Source organism: Geotrypetes seraphini, chromosome 6 (genome assembly GCF_902459505.1).
Source record: "Geotrypetes seraphini chromosome 6, aGeoSer1.1, whole genome shotgun sequence".
Taxonomy (NCBI): Eukaryota; Metazoa; Chordata; class Amphibia; order Gymnophiona; family Dermophiidae; genus Geotrypetes; species Geotrypetes seraphini.
The window spans coordinates 248,199,512-248,216,525 of record NC_047089.1 but is presented as its reverse complement, the minus strand read 5'-3'; the positions used below and the strand labels follow the sequence as shown (position 1 = coordinate 248,216,525).

The window sequence follows — 17,014 nt, the reverse complement described above, 5'->3', positions numbered from 1 at the left end:
CTGAAGCCTCCTCCTGTCGTCTGGGACCTGAATGTGGTTTTATCAGCCCTCATGAAACCTCCTTTTGAGCCTCTTGCCACAACTTCGCTCAAACTTCTCACATGGAAGGTGCTTTTCCTCATTGCCATCACCTCTGCCAGGAGGGTTAGTGAGCTGCATGCACTGGTTGCCGACCCACCTTTCACGGTTTTTCACCATGACAAGGTGGTTCTGTGTACCCATCCTAAATTTCTTCCCAAGGTGGTCTCGGACTTCCACCTCAACCAGTCCATTATATTGCCTGTCTTTTTCCCTAAACCCCATGCTCATCCTGGGGAACTGGCGTTACACACGCTAGACTGTAAGCGGGCCCTTGCATACTACCTTGACCGTACCAGGGCTCACCGCTCTTCACCTCAGTTCTTTTTGTCCTTTGACCCTAACCGTCCGGGGCGCCCTGTCTCTAAACGGACGCTTTCTAACTGGCTTGCTGACTGCATTGCATTCTGTTATGCTCGGGCCGGTCTCTCACTGGAAGGTGCTGTCACGGCCCACAGGGTCAGAGCTATGGCTGCTTCTGTGGCTTTCCTCCGTTCCACGCCCATCGAGGAAATCTGCAAGGCTGCCACTTTGTCCTCTCTTCACACATTCACTACTCACTACTGCCTGGATGCCTTCTCCAGACGGGATGGACACTTCGGCCAATCTGTGTTACAAAATTTATTTTCCTAATGGCCAACCATCCCCCTCCCTCTCTGTTAGCTTGGAGGTCACCCATGCGTTAAGAATATGCTGCCTGCTTGTCCTGGGATAAAGCACAGTTACTTACCGTAACAGATGTTATCCAGGGACAGCAGGCAGATATTCTTACGTCCCACCCTCCTCCCCGGGTTGGCTTCTTAGCTGGCTTATCTTAACTGGGGACCACACACTCCTCCGTCGGGCGGGAAGGCACTCGCGCATGCGCGGTGCGGCCAACTAGAACTTGCGTTAAGAATATCTGCCTGCTGTCCCTGGATAACACCTGTTACGGTAAGTAACTGTGCTTTCTGCCATTACCTCGCGGTTACAAAAGATGTCAGGTCAATTTAAGGGAGAATAAAGAGTAGAGTAGGTTGTTTCTGAGGGTTGGGGAGTTAGTGGAGGGAAGGAAGAGGACTTGTGGTGTTAGGTCTTTTTCAGGAATTTCTTAAAGAGTATAGACTTTATTTTTTTTCTGAATGTTTTGTAGTCTGGGGTCGTTATCAGTAGATTGGAGATTTGGTTGTCAAGTTTTGCTGCTTGAGTGGCCAGGAGGCCATCATATAGTTTTTTCCTTTTCACTTCTTTGATTGGAGGGTGTGTGAACGGGGTGTGAGTTTTCCTGTGCCTGGTTGAAGTGGTTTGGATGAGGCGCTTGTTCAGGTGGGTCCGAGCCTAAAGTGGATGGCTATGAGAATGTCTCCTTCTGCTCCCCCCTTCCCCCGCATTTTTTTTCTATGTTGACAGCTGCTGCTCACAATGGGTCCGAACTGTCCTGGTTCTACCTGTGCAGAAACAGGCAGTCGCATCACAAGCAGCAGCAGGTTTGAATCGCTGCGTTCTATCAGCAAAAAATTGGAACATTTCGGAGGGGTCCAGAGGTGTTGCAGGGTGGGAGAGTTGAGCTTCTGATCACCTGGTGGGGGGCAGAAATGCCATATGGGGGATGCTGATAGTCTTCAGCGATTAATGGTATAATTAAATGTTTTAATCCCACAATTAATTTCAGATGAAATTTTTAATCGTTGCCCACCTCTAATTATAAATCTTGTGGAGCAGCAAAGTGAACTTGCTCACTTTTGTTCTCAGATGCTTTATCTGCTGTCATTTTCTATATTTGTTAGGGAAATACACAAAAATGGGTGACCTGTATATCATTGTACACCTGAGTGCAAGTGAACTGGAAAATGTCAGGTTCTTAATCGGTTTCTAAATGTTTACTGAGTGGAAGAGGGGTGGTTTTACTGGTAGAAAAGTTAGTGGCCTTTTTAAAAAAAAAAAAAAAAAAAAAAAGCTGTCTATGATTTGATTATTAATATCTATATAATTATCCCAGGACAAGCAGGCAGGTATTCTCACTAGTGGGTGATGTCATCCGACAGAGCCCCGATGCGGACGTCTCACAAGCATACTTGCTTGAAGAAACTTCAGAAGTTTCGAGATGCCCGCACCGCGCATGCCTTCCCGCCCGATGCACCGGGCGTGTCTCCTCAGTTCTTTTCTTTCCGCGGAGCTGAGAAGTTTGCTTCAACTCTGCGCTGAGTGAACCCGTATTCTTGCCTTCTAGTGCCGCGGTTTTGAGTTAATTTTCTCATAATCGTGTGTTTTCTTCTGTCGTTTTGTTATTTTGTAAAAAATCTGCACAAGCTCCTCGACCAAACCTTCATGCGATGTTTTGAAACACCGTACTCCATCCCTGCCGTTCCTGGCAAACTGGATGCCAGGTACCGCACGGTGCATCATAAGGGCTTTGAGGGCTCCCAGCTCTCCCATCAGTCACTGTTGGTTGAGTCTTCCCTCAAACGATCTCATCCGTCCCAGGTGTATGCCTTGATGCCACCGGGCAGAGAGGGGAGGACCATGGATAAGTTCGGGAGGCGCATCTACCAGAACTCGATGGCTTCCCGAGTTCTCAATTACACCTTCCATTTTGCCACCTATTTGGAGTTCTTCCTCCCAGTACTTCGGAAGTTTATTCCTTACATCGAATCTCAAGCTCGTTTTGAATTTGAGAAGGTCGTAGCCCAGCTGCGTCTTCAATTGATGCAATCCTCCTATGATGCATTTGAGCTCTCGGCACAGGCTGCCGCCTGTTCCGTGGCCATGCGTCGCTTGGTGTGGCTTCGAACCATTGACATGGACCCGAACCTCCAGGACAGGCTTGCCAACGTCACGTGTGCAGGTGCGGATTTGTTTGATGAGTCTATTGAGACCGTGACGAAGAAGCTGTCGGACCATGAAAAGTCATTCCAATCCATCCTTCGTCCCAAGCCTAAACCTGCTCAGTCTCGACCTTCTCGACCGCCCTTGATATATCAGCGGAATTACACTCCCCGGCAGGCTCCTGCTGCGAGGCAACCAGCGAAGAGACAGCCGCCGCAGAAGTCTCAACAAAAACCTCAGCCTTCTGCTGTTCCCAAGGCTCCTCAGCCTTTTTGATTCTCTTGTCGGGAGCATAACCAACACCGTTCTGCTATCCCCTTTCTTTCCAATTTGGGGTCGCCTCCATCATTTTTACCATCGATGGATGGCTATAACCACCGACCTTTGGGTCCTTACCATCATCAGAGAGGGATACTCTCTTCAGTTTCATCGGGTCCCCCTGGACCATCCTCCAAGAGAGTATCCTTCAAACTTGACCCGGACCGCCCTTCTTCTTCAGGAAGCTCAGGCTTTGCTCCAGCTACGGGCCATCGAGCCGGTCCCTGTGGACCAACACAACCGGGGGTTTTACTCCCGGTATTTCCTTGTTCCGAAGAAGACGGGCGACCTGCGTCCAATTCTGGACCTCAGGGTGCTCAACAAGTTTCTGGTCAAGGAGAGATTTTGTATGCTGACCCTAGCTTCTCTCTACCCCCTCCTCGAGCAGAACGACTGGTTATGCTCTCTGGATCTAAAAGAGGCCTACACTCACATTCCCATTCATCCGGCCTCTCGCAAATTCCTCAGATTTCGGGTGGGACATCTGCATTTGCAATATCGAGTGCTTCCCTTCGGCCTGTCCTCGTCTCCCAGAGTCTTCACAAAGTGTCTCGTGGTGGTGGCCGCTGCACTCCGGAACCATGGTCTTCAGGTGTTTCCCTACCTCGACGACTGGCTCATCAAAGCCGCCTCGGCTCCAGGGGTCATCTCGGCGATCCGACGGACTATTTGGTTCCTGCAGAGTCTGGGGTTCGAGATCAACTTCCCCAAATCTCATCTGCAACCAACCCAGTCTCTTCCCTTCATCGGGGCGGTTCTCGATACTGTTCAGCTCAGAGCATTCCTTCCTCCTCAGCGCCTGGATGCTCTGCTTCATCTCTGCCAGTCAGTGTCTTCTCGCCAATCCATCTCAGCGAGACACATGATGGTTCTCCTGGGCTACATGGCCTCGAGAGTTCATGTGACTCCTTTTGCCAGACTTCACCTCAGAATTCCTCAGTGGACCCTGGCTTCTCAATGGACACAGGTGTCAGATCCTTTGACTCGTCACATCCTGGTCACTCCTGCTCTTCAGCAGTCTCTACGTTGGTGGATGATCTCTTCAAATCTATCCAGAGGTTTGCTGTTTCACACTCCTCCCCACCATAAGGTTCTCACGACTGATTCCTCGACCTATGCATGGGGGGCTCATCTGGACGGTCTTCGCACTCAAGGCTTCTGGACCAGTGCGGACCGGCTGTGCCATATCAATCTTCTGGAACTCAGGGCGATTTTCAATGCTCTTCAAGCTTTTCAACATCTGCTTCACGACCTGGTCCTCATTTGCACAGACAATCAGGTCGCCATGTATTATGTCAACAAGCAGGGGGGCATGGAATCGGCTTCCCTCTGCCAGAAAGCTCTCAGAGTCTGGGATTGGGCGATTCGCCACAACACCTTCCTCAAAGCTGTCTACATTCAGGGGGCGGACAATGCCTTGGTGGAAAACTTGAGTCGTCTTCTCCAGCCTCACGAATGGACTCTCCATTCCAAGTCCCTTCATCAGATCTTCTCTCAGTGGGGGACACCTCAGATAGAACTCTTTGCGGCTTCCCACAACTTCAAACTGCCTCAATTCTGCTCCAGGATCTACACTCCTCATCGCCTCGAGGCAGATGCCTTTCTTCTGGACTGGAGGAATCTCTTTCTGTATGCGTTTCCTCCGTTTCCTCTCATTCAAAAGACTCTGGTCAAGCTGAAGTCCGACCATGCCACCATGATTCTGATAGCTCCTCGGTGGCCCAGACAGCCTTGGTACTCCCTTCTACTTCAACTCAGCAGCAGGGAGCCATTCCTTCTTCCAGTGTTTCCTTCACTGCTTACTCAGCATCAAGGATCTCTGCTCCATCCCAACCTGCAGTCTCTCCACCTGACAGCTTGGTTCCTCTCAACGTAACTCCTCTCCAATTTTCCAAAGCGGTGAGGGATGTGTTGGAGGCTTCCAGGAAGCCTGCTACTAGACAATGCTACTCCCAGAAATGGACTAGATTTTCTACCTGGTGTGTTTCTAATCGTACGGAGCCTCGACGAGCCTCCTTATCTTCTGTATTGGACTATCTTCTACACCTGTCTCATTCTGGCCTCAAGTCTACATCGATACGAGTCCATCTGAGTGCCATTGCGGCTTTCCATCAGCCTCTGCAAGTGAAACCTCTCTCTGCTCATCCTGTGGTTTCCAGATTCATGAAAGGACTTTCCCATGTCAATCCTCCTCTCAAACCTCCTCCATTGGTTTGGGATCTCAATGTTGTCCTTTCTCAACTTATGAAACCTCCTTTTGAGCCTCTCAACAAGGCTCCGCTGAAGTTTCTCACTTGGAAAGTGCTTTTTTTTGTTGCCCTCACTTCTTCCCACAGAGTCAGTGAGCTTCAGGCCTTAGTGGCGGATCCACCTTTCACAGTATTCCATCATGACAAGGTGGTCCTTCGCACTCATCTGAAATTCCTGCCTAAAGTGGTCTCTGAATTTCATCTCAACCAATCCATAGTTCTTCCTGTGTTTTTCACAAAGCCTCATTCTCATCCTGGAGAATCAGCTCTTCACACTCTGGACTGTAAACGTGCTTTGGCTTTCTACCTGGATCGCACCAAACCACACAGAACTGCTCCTCAACTTTTCGTCTCCTTTGATCCGAACAAGTTGGGACGCCCTGTCTCGAAGCGCACCATCTCCAACTGGATGGCAGCTTGCATCTCTTTCTGCTATGCCCAGGCTGGATTACCCCTTCCCTGTAAGGTCACAGCCCATAAGGTCAGAGCAATGGCGGCCTCTGTAGCCTTCCTCAGATCGACACCGATTGAGGAGATTTGTAAGGCTGCCACTTGGTCCTCGGTTCATACCTTCACCTCTCACTATTGTCTGGATACTTTCTCCAGACGGGATGGACAGTTTGGCCAAACAGTATTACAAAATTTATTCTCCTAAGTTGTCAACTCTCCCTCCATCCCATTGAGGTTAGCTTGGAGGTCACCCACTAGTGAGAATACCTGCCTGCTTGTCCTGGGATAAAGCAATGTTACTTACCGTAACAGTTGTTATCCAGGGACAGCAGGCAGCTATTCTCACATCCTACCCACCTCCCCTGGGTTGGCTTCTCTGCTAGCTACCTGAACTGAGGAGACACGCCCGGACCATCGGGCGGGAAGGCACTGGCGCATGCGCGGTACGGGCATCTCGAAACTTCTGAAGTTTCTTCAAGCAAGTATGCTTGTGAGACGTCCGCATCGGGGCTCTGTCGGATGACATCACCCACTAGTGAGAATAGCTGCCTGCTGTCCCTGGATAACAACTGTTACGGTAAGTAACATTGCTTTCCTGGCACTTTGTATTAGTTTTGAAAATTAATAAAGATTAAAAAAAAAAAACAAAAACAGCTGTCTATGATGGGATGTAGAAGAAACTGCTCTCATGGAGACATTAAGCTCATGTCTGAAAGATCATTGCAGGGAAATAGGTTTGGTTAAGTTGACGGGGAGATGTACCTGACAGGGTAAAGATTGACAAATAAGATGGTTTAAATCCATCCAAGAAGGGTTCTATTTTTTGTTTCAAATCTTACTTAGATGGGTATTTAAAATACACAAAGGGAGGTGACTCAAGCTGTTCCCCTTGCAATCAAAACTAGCGGAGGTAAATACAGAAATAGAGCAAAACCAGAAATAGATTGGACCGCTGCGTAATAGGAGACGGTAAAAAGAAAAATGAGGAGTAAGCTGTCAGTATAGTTACAAGAAAATGGATAGGAGAAGGCAGCTCATTGTGGAGTGCTCAGTCTCCTCAAGTCCCAGGATCCTGTAGACTTAGTAGATAAAGACAGGTTGTTCACCCTCTCCAAGGTAGGGAGAACGAGAGGGCACTCTCTAAAGTTGAAAGGGGATAGATATCGTACAAACATAGAAAACTGGAATGCTCTTCCAGAGTCTGTCATAAGGGAAAACACCCTCCAGGGATTCAAGACAAAGTTAGACAATTTCCTGCTGAACAAGGACGTATGCCGGTAGGCCTAGTCTCAGTTAGGGCATGGTCTTTGACCAAAGGGCCGCCATGTGAGCGGACTGCTGGGCATGATGGACCACTGGTCTGACCCAATAACAGCAATTCTTATGTTTTTAATTATGTTCTAACTTGGTTTTCTCTACTTATTGTTAGTGCAGAGTCACCAGTAGAAGGCCTTATCCACACTGGCATTGTAAGGGGGAGAGGCCAACTATCATGGGAGGCACTGGCACCTCTCCTCATCCACCTGGTCGCATGCATTCTTACATGTGTCCCCACCACCCATATACAAGCAGCATCTCTTAACCACTGTTCATGCTGTCCTCATCCTCTCTCTCTAAACTAAACTAAAACTTAGTTTTATAGACCGAGTCATCAACCAAGAGGAGCTCGATTCGGTTAGCAATAATGTAATACATAATACATATCCTTGATAAGGAAAAGTAGACTGAAATAGTTAATTTCCAAAATGTTTTGCAAACTTTCAGAACTTTCCGGAATAAAGCAAAAGAACCTAAACTTCTTCATGTAAGTGGTAAAGCATTCCAGAATTTGGTTCATTTAAAAGCCAAAGAATGACTAAATCTCTTAAAGGTTCTGTTTTTACCACTGAGAGAGGGAAATGTAAGATTTAATTTTGGGAACTTCTGGCAAGATGAGATCTATGAACATTCCAGTCTAAAATGCCAAATAGGATCGTAAATGCGATACAAATGCACTTCAATTGAATTCTGAGATACACTGAGAACCAATGGAATTCCTTGAGCACAGAGGGGTTACGTGGTCAAATTTACTCTTACCGAAAATAAGTTTAGCTGCAGTGTTCTGTATTAATTGAAGTCTCTGCAGACTGACCTTTGAAAGACCCAAATACACTGAGTTGCAGTAATCCAACCTTGACAAAATGATTGATTGAACCAAAACAAAGAAGTGTTGTTGGTGAAAGAGTGCTCTCTAACATCACTTCTTGCGACCAGCATAGATCTGAAGGGGTGGGAGAGGAGACACGGGGAAAGGTGCATATGGGGGGGGAGGCACATGATATGGTGATGTCAGGTACCTCTGCCCTAGTGCAAACTTTCTTTGTAGTGCCACTGCTGATCTGCAAACTGACACTGTATTGCACACATCTGCTCTGTTGGTTTTTAAGGGGGGGAAGCAGCTTGGGGTATCTGGTCTATTTTACCTCTAATGTTCTTTCTGCAGCAATTATGGCTGTGATCATCAGGACATACATTTGAAAATGATCAATTTTTTTTCCCTCTCAGAACCCAAAATATGTTATCTTTGCATTTTTATGCTTTGTTTCAATTCCAGTTGTCTGGTGACCAGGGTCCTGTGGAACCCAAGAAACCCAAACGCTCAGGAGAAATGTGTGCCTTCAATAAAGTGCTAGCCCACCTGGTGGCCATGTGCGATACAAATATGCCCTTTATAGGACTTCGCCTGGAGGTAAAAGATATGAATGTATTCTGAAGCCCTACTACTCGGTGCACTATGTACAAATTACCTAGCTAAAAAAACAATAAAGCTTGGTTTTCCTGGTGACAGATTTGAGACATGGTGGTCAGGAGGATCTTGAATTTTCTCAGAAGCATTCTGAGTACTAATGTGGAGTTTGAACTGAAATGGGAGGAAATGAACTGGTTTTGTTTTCCGACATTTGTTGAGGAATGAGATGAGCAGGGAGAAAAGGAGCACTGTTAGACCTTGTGATGAATTTCATAGGTGGGAAAGGACTTACAGATTAGAGAATGACACGGTGACAAAATTCATCACCGTTCCTGTCCCCGCGGATAACCGCGGGAAATAATACCATGTCATTTTCTAGTGTCTATTTCAACCTCAGTCCTTCTACACCAGCATTCTTCAAAGCAAAGCTTGCGGGTCAGTGGTTGTGGTCATTCATACTCTGATTCTTCCCTCTCTCCTTAAAGAATTACATGAAGATGGTTTACCGCGGTTATCCGCGGGGATGGGAACGGTGATGAATTTTGTCACCGTGTCATTCTCTATTACAGATACAGATTGTACAGAAGAATAGATTGGGGGTTTTTGAAACAAATTTCTTTTGGCCTTTGAACATAGCCACCAATTCTTTTCATTAAGCACATGGATTTTCCCTAAAATGCTCAGTAACATTGTCTGGTTTCTTCATTCATGGTGATCATGAGAGAAAGTGTAATGTTGGTGGCTGCATTTTAAGAAATGTTGGAGTTAGGTAGTAGAGAGAGGAATGACAGAGGTTCATGAAAGTGTTATTTCCTAAGTTAATGAGAAATGCATGTGAAAACTTGGTATGGAGACTCAGGTGGGCCTCTAGACCTTGGGTGGGAGGTGAAAGGGACAGCAGAGGAAAGGCTTCCGACAGAACATAGAAACATAGAAATAGACGGCAGATAAGGGCCCACGGCCCATCTAGTCTGCCCACCCTAATGTCCCTCCCCTACCTTTGCCCTGTGAATAGATCCCATGTGCCGATCCCATTTGGCCTTAAAATCAGGCACGCTGCTGGCCTCAATCACCTGTAGTGGAAGACTATTCCAGCGATCAACCACTCTTTCAGTGAAAAAGAATTTCCTGGTGTCACCTCGTAGTTTCCCGCCCCTGATTTTCAACGGATGCCCTCTTGTTGTCGTGGGACCCTTGAAAAAGAAGACGGAGTATGTTTAAAACAAATAGAAGAGAAGTGTTTAGTGTTAGTAATTGCATGACAAAATTGGCCACCTACCTTTAAAAAAAAAAGCCCTAGATTCACACTTAAGCTATAGAGCAGGTAGGCCTTGGTTGAACCACTAAAGATGAATGAGGACCATTTAAGAAACACTGAAGGCAATATTCGGAAGCATTTCTGAGGGTAAAATGGTGCCTTTTTTCAGGAAGAGAGACTTTTATAAAACTGCCTGCCTGGTATGTGGGTCAACTTGCTTGTCTTTATTTGGATTGAGTAGAGGTGTTCTGGGAGGGATGAGAATGGGTATAATTCTCAATTGCAGAGTTGTCCATTTAATCATCAAATGGGGGATAGGAAACGAGTGCACTCTGCATTGGAGAGCAGATTCATAGCATGACAGAATTCCAATTCTTGAGAGAGGTTGTGTTAATACACGATGCCTTACTTTTGTTGTTTGTAGCTGTCGAACATGGAGATTCCACACCAAGGCGTCCAAGTGGAAGGTGACGGTTTCAGCCACGCTATACGCTTGTTAAAGTAAGAAGATACTGTTGTGTGTGCTAATGTTTATTTTCTCTTAACAGCTGGTGTGCAAAATTTTCAGCCCTTGTGCAAACCTTTCCACTGACCAAATTTACATGCAACTGTGTGTAGTGGAAAGCTATTCATTAGAAATTGTAATTATTATAAGGCAACAAAATTAAAGACATTATTTAATTTTTATTATTACCAGGGGCATTCAATAATTTATTTACCTCAGTAGGAAAGAAAAGAGTTTTCAAAAAAATGTTTTTATTTTTCATTATAGTCCCCTGATAGTTCCATACACTTAATCCACTTTTCCTGAAATGACTTTAACCCCTTTGAAAAGAATTCTTCTGTTCGACCTTCAAACCAGGATGTCACAGTTTCCTTGATGTCTTCATCACTTGAAAACCGCTGTCCACAGAGAGATTTCTTCAAAACTTGGGAAAGGATATAATCCGAGAGAGCCGGGTCACGACTAAGGTGGATGGTTCAGCTGCTGAAACCCACATTCTCAGATGGTAGCCTATGATTGTCATGACATATGCACTGGCGCATTGTCTTGAAGAAGCAGCACACATGCTGTGAAGTTTCCTCATCTTTTCTCCTTGATTGACTTCCACAAAGCAATCATTGTGTTGGCGTAACTCTCGCCAGTTATGGTTGTCTTGTGTGGCATGAACTCCAGAAGCAAAAGTCCTTCATTATCCCAGAAGACAGATGCCATGACTTTGCCTGCAGATTTTTCTGCCTTGAACTTTTTGGAGTGGGGGATGACTTATGCTTCCACTGCATTTCTTAGCATTAAATCTTAGCTGCTAAATTCCAGATCATTACTCAAGTTTTGCTAGGTCTTTCCTCATGTTGGTCATTCCATTAGTTCCATCTCTAACCTCCAAAAAAGACTCCATCTATCCCCCCTTGAAACAATATACACCTATGCTGATGACATCCTCGTCCTTCTCGAGACCGACTCGAACCTCACTAATCTCTCAGAGAACATATCCTCTTGTATCTCGAACCTCCAATCCTGGGCCCACACCGTCCAAATGATATTGAATGAATCCAAGACAAAACTACTCTGGCTTGGCCCAAATTTAGCTCAGCTACCCACCTCAATCCCACTGCCCTCTGGCTCCACTCTGCAGCTCGAATTCTCCAGCAAGGTCCTGGGCGTCATCATTGACTCTACATTGTCCTTCAATGACCACCTCAACTCCCTGGTAAAAAAAATGCTACTTCAGCCTACACATGCTGAGGAAAGTAAGATCCTGCTTCCACCAAAAACATTTTGCCGTTCTCATCCAATCCATCATCCTCTCCAGACTGGACTACTGCAATTCTATCTTCATAAGCCTAACAAAGAAAAACCTTCACAGACTCCAACGGATCCAAAATGCCGCGGCCAAGCTTATCTTTGCAAAAAGTAAATTCGATCACGTCTCACCGCTCCTTTCCAAGCTTCATTGGCTCCCAATAATTTCCAGAGTTACTTCAAAAGCATCTGCCTAACTTTCAAGATCCTCCACGGCATCCTTCCTCCTTTAATTCCACTTTCTTGGAATTCCTCAAATCTTAATACCACCAGACCTACCCAAAAATCGAAATTATCCTTCCCCTCATTAAAAGGCAATTCCCACCCAGGAAAACTGGGGACTCTCCTTCAGATTCATCGAGCTTTGGAACAACCTTACCTCCCCTCTTCTAAACCTGAGTGCTCTTCAACCCTTCCATAAACATCTGAAAACCTGGCTCTTCTCCAAAACCTAACACTCCCCCCTCTTCTGACATCCTAGCCCTCTAACATTCTTCTCCCCTCTGATCTTCATCTAGCCCTTTCATTGAGTTCCTTTCTCATTACAATTCCTGTAAACCGTGCCGAGCTCCACAACTATGGAGATGGTGCGGTATACAAACCCAAGGTTTAGTTTAGTTTAGTTTAGATTAGTTGTGTCTGCTCTATTGCAGATTTTGGTATCAATTTTGGTATCATCCACACTCACTTCCAACTGCTCCTTTACTTTCTCCCTGGACTGTGGCAGAATACTTCGTGACAAGGTTCACAAGATCAACCTTGAGTTCTCAACTGAATTACCTCTGCCTCTCCCCCCTCCTGTCCACCCTGCCACCTTATCTTCCTTCACTAAAATCATGGAGGAGGAACCTGCACATTTTCTCTCCTCCAGACTCACAACCTGCTCTTCTGATCCCATTCCTTCTCTCCTACTTTCATCCCCTCTATCTGCCATATCCTCAACCTATCTCTCAACTGCAACTGTACTTGATGCCTTCAAACATGCTATGGTTATTCCACGCCTCAAAAAACCATTGTTGTCCCTACCTGCCCCTCCAGCTATCACCCCATTTCCCTCCTTCCCTTTGTATCCAAACTACTAGAACGTGCCATCCACCACCATTGTATTGACTTTTGTCTCAAGTTATCCTTGACCTGCTTCAATTGGGCTTCCTCCCTTTTCGTTCTACTGAAACTGCCCTTGCTAGAATCTCCAATGCTAAAGGCCTGTATTCCATCCTCATTCTTCTGGATTTATTTCAGCATTCGACACTGTAGATCACCACCTCATTGATATACTGTCCTTGCTTGGGTTTCAGGGTTCTGTTATCAAATTGTAGTTCTTATCTTTCCCATCACATTTTTAGTGTGAGCTCTAGAGGATCCTCCTCCGCTGCTATTCTGCTACCAGTTGGAGTACCTCAAAAGAAAGTTCTGTCCTAGGATCTCTTCTCTATTTACATTTCTTCCCTTGGTGTTCTAATCTCTCACAGCTTCCAGTACCACCTCTATGCGGATGACATACAAATATACCTCTCTGTGCCTGAAATTTCTACAGGAACACAGGCCTGAGTTTCAGCCTGTCTATCTGACATCGCCACCTTGGATATCTTGGTGCCATCTAAAATTAAACATGGCCAAGACTGAGCTCCTATTTTTCTTCCTAGACCTTCCTCCATTCTCTAACCTCGGGGTCATATTCGACTCATCTCTTTTCTTCTCTTTGCATATCTAGCAGACCGCCAAAACTTGTTTATTCTTTCTTTACAACATCGCTAAAATCGAGCCATTCCTTTCTGAGCATGCTACCAAGACCCTCATCCACACTCTTGTCACCTCTCTCCTAGATTATTGCAACATGCAGGTCATCTGCTAAGCTATCTCTCCCTCTTCAGTCTGTTCAGAACACTGCTGCACATCTTGTATTCCGCCAGGGTCGTTATGCTCATGTTACCCCTCTCCTCAAGTTGCTTCACTGGCTCCCTGTCCATTTCCGCATACGGTTCAAACTCCTCTTATTGCACTATAAGTGTATTCACTCTGTATCTCTTCAGTAGTTTTCCTCGCTTATCTATCCCTACACTCCACCATGAGAACTTTGTTTGTCAGATAGGTCTTTTGTTGGTTCCCGTCATGAGAACTGATGGCAGCCAATCAGGAAGGGTGCGGAGCGAGGCTTGCAATCGCAAACATCGCTCCTGCCCTGCACAGCGTGTTTGGAGGAGGCAGGCACGGCCGTCCAGGATTACCGGCAAGGAAGGTATTTAAGGGGGGGATGATATATAGGCCGATTTAAGTTTTAAAACTCTTAGATAAGCTGTGGCTAGTAACAGATAACTAAGAGTTTTAAAACTTAAATCGGTGTTTCCTCCAGCCTATACATGGGGAAATATGGTAATTTATAAGTTTTTGTTTTTATTTTCTGTAGAATACATGCTCTAATATCTTTTGATCCAGTCTGTGATTCTAGGAATATTATTATAATAATTCTGCTGCTCTTAAGTGATCAATTAGTTCTCCTGAGAAGAGACCTGGCAAGAATAACATTTATTTCCACTTCAGTACAGCTTTATTCGCCTTGTACATAAAGCTGCCAGAACTGTGCTAGTTTCAGCCATTATCTCCATATGTATCTAGTCTCTTTCGTGCCAAATGATTTCCAACAATTGCCTGATGGCAGGGGAAAGCAATTCATTTGCATTCAGTCTGTGAGGTGTCAAGTGCCATTTATCTGATCTTGTCTGTTTTCCAAGATCACTGAGGAAATTAGAGTTGGTCTGTCCTTTCTGTGTGCTGCTTCCCAATTATCTTTCAAAATGATACAATTCAGGTCTGTCTGCCATGCCATTAAGTGTTTGTTTAGGCCTGGGTTGTGTTTTTAAATGTTTGATGTAGACCCCCTTTGTAGTTTCACTTACAAACAGATTTTCTGAAATTTTTGAACCTCATTCATCAGAGCTTTTGTTTTTTCTGCTAAAAGTGCATTATGACATTCAGAATGAAGTGTTGACTTTAGCTTATCAAGTACTACTAGAATTAATCATTTCTCTGGCACTGCACACATTATATGCAGGTTCTATCTCTGTCCTTAGTGGGCTCACAATCTAAGCTTTGAACCTAGAGCAGTGGAGTGCCAAGTGACCTGCCCAGGGTCACAAGGAGGCTACAGTGGGTGTTTTAGGATGGAGGAGTTATGAGTTAAAAGCAACCTTGAAAAAGTAGGCTTTTAGGCCCTGATTCTCCAAAAGTGTGTCCCGATTTTAGGCAGCTGTAGGCGTCCTACAGCTGTCTAATCAGCCAATCGGGATGCACGTTTTTAAAAAAAAAAATGCTCCTCAGGCAGGCCGCCTATATTGAAGGTGAGGCCCGCAAGACACCGAGGCCCTGATTCTGTATAGGACGCCCGGGAGAGGCGTCCTATTCAGAATTGGCCTATACTAAACCCCGATTCTTTAGCACTCTCCAGACCAGTAGAGGTTAACTTTACGAATGGGTATATATCTAATCATGACCAGCAGGTGGAGACTGAAAACAAAACTTTGGGACAGTATATACTATCCTCCCTTCTCTATTTCCCTCAGTCTTCTTTCAGTCTCCAGCAGGTGTTGAGTGATCTGTACCCATCTCTCTTGGTAGGGCTGTTGGAATTTGTTTAGGGGTTTATTGTCCCTGTTTTTGGCCGGACGGAGCTTGGTCGGGCCCTGTTTGGGGGTCCGTCCGACCTCGGGGGTGTCAAACCCGGCGGGTCACGAGCGGGGTCCCTCCCCCCACTTCCTCCACCTCCCCACATTTTTTTAGAGGAGCCTCAGCAGTAAGCCTTGCCCCCTAAGTCAAGCAAGGCATATTGCTTCGAGAGCCTGTGGAGTCTGTTCTGTAAAAAAAAAAAAAAAAAAAAAAAAAAAATCCTGAGGTAGTGCTGGTCTGAAGGGTTGTTTCCCTTTAAGAAAACTGTATTTTACTGTTTTTTTTTCATGTAACCAGCACTTTTTTATAGCTAGGTCGCGTCTGGAGCAATTGTGCCCTTCTCCGGGGGAGTAGGCCACAATTTTAGTCCAGCCGCGAGGCACTCGCGGCCGGCCTGAACTCGGCGGTTTGGGTCGGTGAGGTGGTGGAGCTCCGTCGGCAGCGGCTGCAGGCGCCCAGAGCTCCCCGCCGATGGTGCCTCGCGAGTCGGCTTGGAGCAGTGGGGAAGCCCGGTCTTCCACAACCGCCCACGGAGGGATTCCCCGAAGGATTCCCTCTCAGCTGATTTTTTGACAGCTGATGCCGACTTGCCTGTCTTAGCGGCTGGGACTGTTCAGTCTTCTCAGCCGCTACAGGCCATGGAGGGAGCATTTTTGGCGGGAACTTCGCCATTTTCTTTGTCTGGCCCCTCCATTTTGTCTGCAACCTCAGGTGACCTTCCCCCTGTATGGCGAACACAGGGGCAGGTTTCAGCATGGACCCCTGCTGGGGCAGGGAGTCCCTGGGGACCCCCAGGGGTTTTTTGCCCCCAATTTATTTTCTTTCTTTGTGCGGACTTTTGGGGGTCCCACGTGCGCCTGGGGGGTTTTGGGGGGGGGTTTCCCTCCGCGCCCCCTATGGCTTTGCCTCCCTCTTTTCGTTTGGCGTCCCCTCTTCCTCCTCCCTCATCCAAGCGCCCGCGGGGGGGCTTGGATTGCGAATTGGTGGGCGGAGGAGCGTGTTGGCCTGGTTGAGGACCTGGCTGCTTTGGCGGGCTTCCAGGATCCTCTAGAGGGGACGCCTGTTGGCAGCGGGGCGGCGGGTTTCCCGTCTTCCAGAGCAGATGCGTCCGTGGTGCGCTTTTTTATTCAGAGGGATGAGCTTTTAGACCTGTGTAGCAGGTCTCCTTGGTGCTGCATTTTTGCAGTGGCGCCGCCGGAGACCCCGCGTATGGGGGCCCCTCTGCTTCAGGGGGTCTGTCCTGGTTCCCGCTCTTTTCCTGTGCGTCAGGATTTGCGGGATTTTGTGTTGGCGCAGTGGCCTATGGGCGCAGTTTCGTTTGGTGTGCGCCTTGGCTCTTGGGTATCCCGTCCCGGAGGGAGGTAGGGCTACCTTAATTTCGCCAATGGGGAACGCGGTGGTCTCGGCACTTCCTAAGCGGCATACCGTGCCTGTTATGGACGGTTCTGCTCTTAGGGTCTCGGAGGCGCGTGCGTTAGAGACTCTTCTTAAGTATGATTTTGATGTCTCTGCCTTTGGGGTCCAGGCGGCTGTTTGTGGGGAGCTAGTCGCTCGCGCCGTGTTTCGGTGGGCTGAGCGTGTCCTGGATCGGGAGTCTGATGACTGGTCTCTAGTGGATCAGGAGGTAGCGAAGATTGCGATGGCTGCCTCGTTCCTCTCAG

The 17,014-nt window shown here is 46.8% G+C and overlaps 1 protein-coding gene across 1 annotated transcript in view; it reads left to right on the top strand.

The window, feature by feature from the left end:
* The window catches only part of MED14 (mediator complex subunit 14), a 219,484-nt gene that overhangs the window by 113,918 nt on the left and 88,552 nt on the right, over positions 1–17,014 (top strand). Inside the window, 2 exon segments of the mRNA XM_033948560.1 lie at positions 8,494–8,628; positions 10,311–10,387. Of these exon segments, the coding sequence (XP_033804451.1) occupies positions 8,494–8,628; positions 10,311–10,387 (212 nt within the window).